This window comes from Mus pahari, chromosome 21 (assembly GCF_900095145.1).
Source record: "Mus pahari chromosome 21, PAHARI_EIJ_v1.1, whole genome shotgun sequence".
Lineage (NCBI taxonomy): Eukaryota > Metazoa > Chordata > Mammalia > Rodentia > Muridae > Mus > Mus pahari.
In genome coordinates this window covers 41,752,916-41,756,632 of record NC_034610.1, presented here as the reverse complement: position 1 = coordinate 41,756,632, position 3,717 = coordinate 41,752,916, and the positions used below count along the sequence as shown (strand labels likewise).

Sequence of the window (3,717 nt, the reverse complement as noted above, 5' to 3'; positions counted from 1 at the left end):
GAGGAGGAGGAGGAGGAGGAGGAGGAGGAGTGGGGTAAAGCTCCTGTGTATACACCACAGGGTGGGATCTGATGTTAGCTCAGATGTGCACAGCAGGTTGATGCATCAGCTTGTTTTTATTGCTGTAGCATACCTGAAACAGTGGCAGGGCAAAGGTAGATTCTGGATCCTAGTCTCTAGGGTTTAACCCACAGTTACGCAGCACCACTGCTTTCAGGCCTGTGGCCAGGAAGGGCACCGTGGGGGAAAAGCGATGCAGAAGAAAGTGCTCACCTCTGGATGATCCAGGAAGGAAAAGGAGGGCAAGCCAAGGGCCCCAGGTCCCTTCAAGGCTGTGCCCCTTTGACCGGATGTCCTCCCACCAGGCCCTGCCTCTTCATGGTGTTACAGGCCAGTGACTAAGCTTTCAACATATGCTCTTGGAGGGCCATTTGAGAGTCAAGGAATAACAGACGTTTTCCCACATTATAGCAGCTACCTTTTCTGAGAAGTTACAATATAATTCTGCAGTGTTGCAGTTGTCCTAATTTGAGATAGTGTGAGTTGGTTTCTCATTGTACATCTACAGCTGCTTTCTGCTCCAGAGCCACTGGTGTCGCCACCGTCTTGACTGGCTTCTTGACTATAAATAACTAGTGCTGAAACTTCATTTCCACTCACAGGGAATCTGAATTTCAAATTCAAAGAGCCCCTTCCCCCTAAGCCAAAAGTATAAAAATATACCAGGCTGGCACAAGGCAGCCATACCTGGAGAGGAAAAAGTAGAGAGCTCGTGGAGCAGATGCGTGCCCAGGCTCTAGTGGTAGAGCCTGTAAGCAAGAAGAGAGCTGAGAACGGCCACTGCTCAGGAACCAGGACTCCTGTACCACACTGATGACATGACCACTTCCGTGGTACAGTTGAGGGGAAAGTTTTTTTTTTTTTTTTTTTTATTGTAGATATGAGTGATAACAATCAAAGGCATCTAGATTGTTCCAGAGCAGAGAGAAAGAAGTAGGCTGAACATGACCAGGAGAATAGATGTGGTCAGGAATGTCTTCAAGAAAGAAGAGGATAGGCGGTGTGTGTGTGTGTGTGTGTGTGTGTGTGTGTGTGTGTAGAGAATAGAGAAAACATAGAAAAATAGAGAGAGCAGGGGGAGGGAGAGAGGGAGGGGAGGAAGGGGAGGGAGAGTAGCAGTTCTAAGGAGAATAAGTGTCTGAGGGGAGGGAGGAAGTTTAGGGCAGGGGAGGAGGTAAGAAAGCCTAGGGTGCCTGCCTAGGCTTTAAATGTGTAACATATCCTTGTAATGCACAGGGAGCCTTGGGCCAGCATGTGCTTCAGTATGCTGATAGGCACCAAAGGTCTTCAGTCCTAAATCCCTTGAGCCAGAGGTAATGGAAATAGGAACCAGATTTACAAGTTCCTGAGGAATGCTGGCTTTTATCTAGCTGCCCAAAACCCTCCTATAGTCCAGGTTGAGGACATTTCTGTATACACCGACTGCCTTTTGGCATTTGGGGAACCGGAGTTTCCTTTGGGCCTGACAGATGTCACAAGAGACAACACAGCGACAGAATACACTCATTTTCTTCTGGTGAGGCAAAAGGAGCCTTAGTTGCAAACTGATGTTCATAGCCAGGTGTGGTGGTGCACGCCTGTATTCATAGCACTTAGGTGGAGGTGCAATGCGGAGTACAAGTGCGGAGACCAAAGTGCTGGGTATTTTCTTCTGTTGCGAGATCCATCTTTTTTGGGAGGTGGGGTGTGGGGGTGAAGGTGGGGCACGGCTTCTCACTGAACCTGGAACATGCTATTTTGGATGGTTTGGATGAAATCCTTCTATTCCCCAGAGATCCTTTTATTTCTGCTTCCCAGGGCTGGCATGTCAGATGGGCACTTTTACCCCACGGAACCATCTTCTAAGTCCCTAAGGTGATGGTCCCCAACCTTCCTAATGCTGTGTCCCTTTAATATGATTCCTCATGCTGTGGTGACCCTCAACCACAGAATCATTTCATTGCTACTGCTTAACTGTAATTTTGCTACTTTTATAAATCTTAAAGAAAAAAAGGATCAAATACACGAGATATGTGTTATTGACCCCTGTCGAGGGGTCATGACCCACAGGTTGAGAACCACTGCTCTAAGATACGTTATTAAAAACATAAATCTTAGTTTAAGAGAGGCACCCCATCTATTAGGTGCTTAATTCGATGTGCCTAGGGACCTTGTGATAGACTCCAAAGGTACGTAGCTTTCCGTATTCATATGGGCAGAGAGAAAACCCTGGAAGGGTTTTCAGGGACTACAAGACTCACCTCCAGGTAATCAAGTCACGTTTAATCCTCAGGAAGGAAGTGCCACCCAAGACAACTCTCAGGACTCGAGGAAGTCAAGTCCACGCCAAAGCAACCTGAACGTGGAGGCTCTGGTTAATCTGGTAAGCCACCTACTGCCAGCTAGGATCTTGCCAGCGTTGCTGACATGGAAGAGTCATTGTTTACACTGGTTAGTTCTCTGTTTCCTTGAAAACATCCCTTAACGAAAGGAACAGCCCACCAACTCTGTAAATGAATTGAAGGAAGATCCAGTTTGTAGATTTTTTTTCCCTTGGTAACTATGATGTGGACTCAAAAGAAGTTGATTTAAATGATGAAGACGGGGAGAAGACCAACATGGACATGACCCCACGATTTTCCATGACAGGTCATCATTTAAAGAAAGGACACATACTCACAAAGGTTTGCAGGTTTTAAAAAATGTCTTCTCCCATGGGTCAATACTGACCACACCGTCCCTTCCTTCCTCTCTGTCCACTCTCTCCCCTCTCTCCCCTCCCCCTCAGACCCACTCATCTACTTTCCTTCAGAAAAGGGCAGGTCTCCCAGGGATATCGACCAAACACGGCATATCAAGTTGCAATAAGACTAGGCCAGGATGTGGTGACAAAGGGCAGAGGGGCTGTTGGGAAACTGGGTTCTGAGGAGTGTGGCTCTGGACTGGTGGGGAGTCTTACTTGTGGTTCCGTGTGCCACAGTTGTTGGCCAGGAGATGAGGGGAGGGGATACTGTTGGGGGGAAGCTGAGTGGGGTCTGAGGAAGTATTGCATGTCTGTGGGCGGGATCTGACACTGCTGTGGCTTCTGGTAGAGCAGGGGGCTCCTATTTGAGTTGTGGGCAGGATAGGTCTGCAGTTTTTAATTGGTACACCCACTTAGAGTCTAACTCTGAAGGCTGACTCTAGTCAATCTATGTGATGTGTTCTGCTCTGGGTTGAGGCCTTCAGAGCGGGATGCTGAAATGTACAACATGCAAGCACAATTTTGGCTTCAGAGATGTTTTCCTTCCTTTTCCTAAGTCTCCCAAGTCGATGTTAGTATCCACAGTTTTGCACATGAACACCTGAGTGAGAAAAACTAAGTGGCTTACTTAAGGATAGCGTCTCAGAGAGAGAAGAAAGTATGAGTTCTGCAGCCTTGAGCTCACACATAGAGATCTTTACAGCTCCATCATACCTAGGCTGGGGCCAGGCCTTGGCCTTAGGCCTTAGGACATTCTTACTCTCCAAACAAACGATCTCTAGGAGCCGGCATGGAAGACCATTACAACTGACCATGGAAGACCACTACAACTGACCATGGAAGACCATTACAACTGTCCACGGAAGACCATTACAACTGTCCACGGAAGACCATTACAACTGACCACGGAAGACCATTACAACTGACCACGGAAG

General features: G+C 47.6%; 1 protein-coding gene across 1 annotated transcript in view; it reads left to right on the top strand.

The window, feature by feature from the left end:
- Ect2l (epithelial cell transforming 2 like) overlaps positions 1–3,717 on the top strand; it is a 70,264-nt gene that overhangs the window by 50,637 nt on the left and 15,910 nt on the right. Inside the window, 1 exon segment of the mRNA XM_021221117.1 lies at positions 2,333–2,422. Within this exon segment, the coding sequence (XP_021076776.1) occupies positions 2,333–2,422 (90 nt within the window).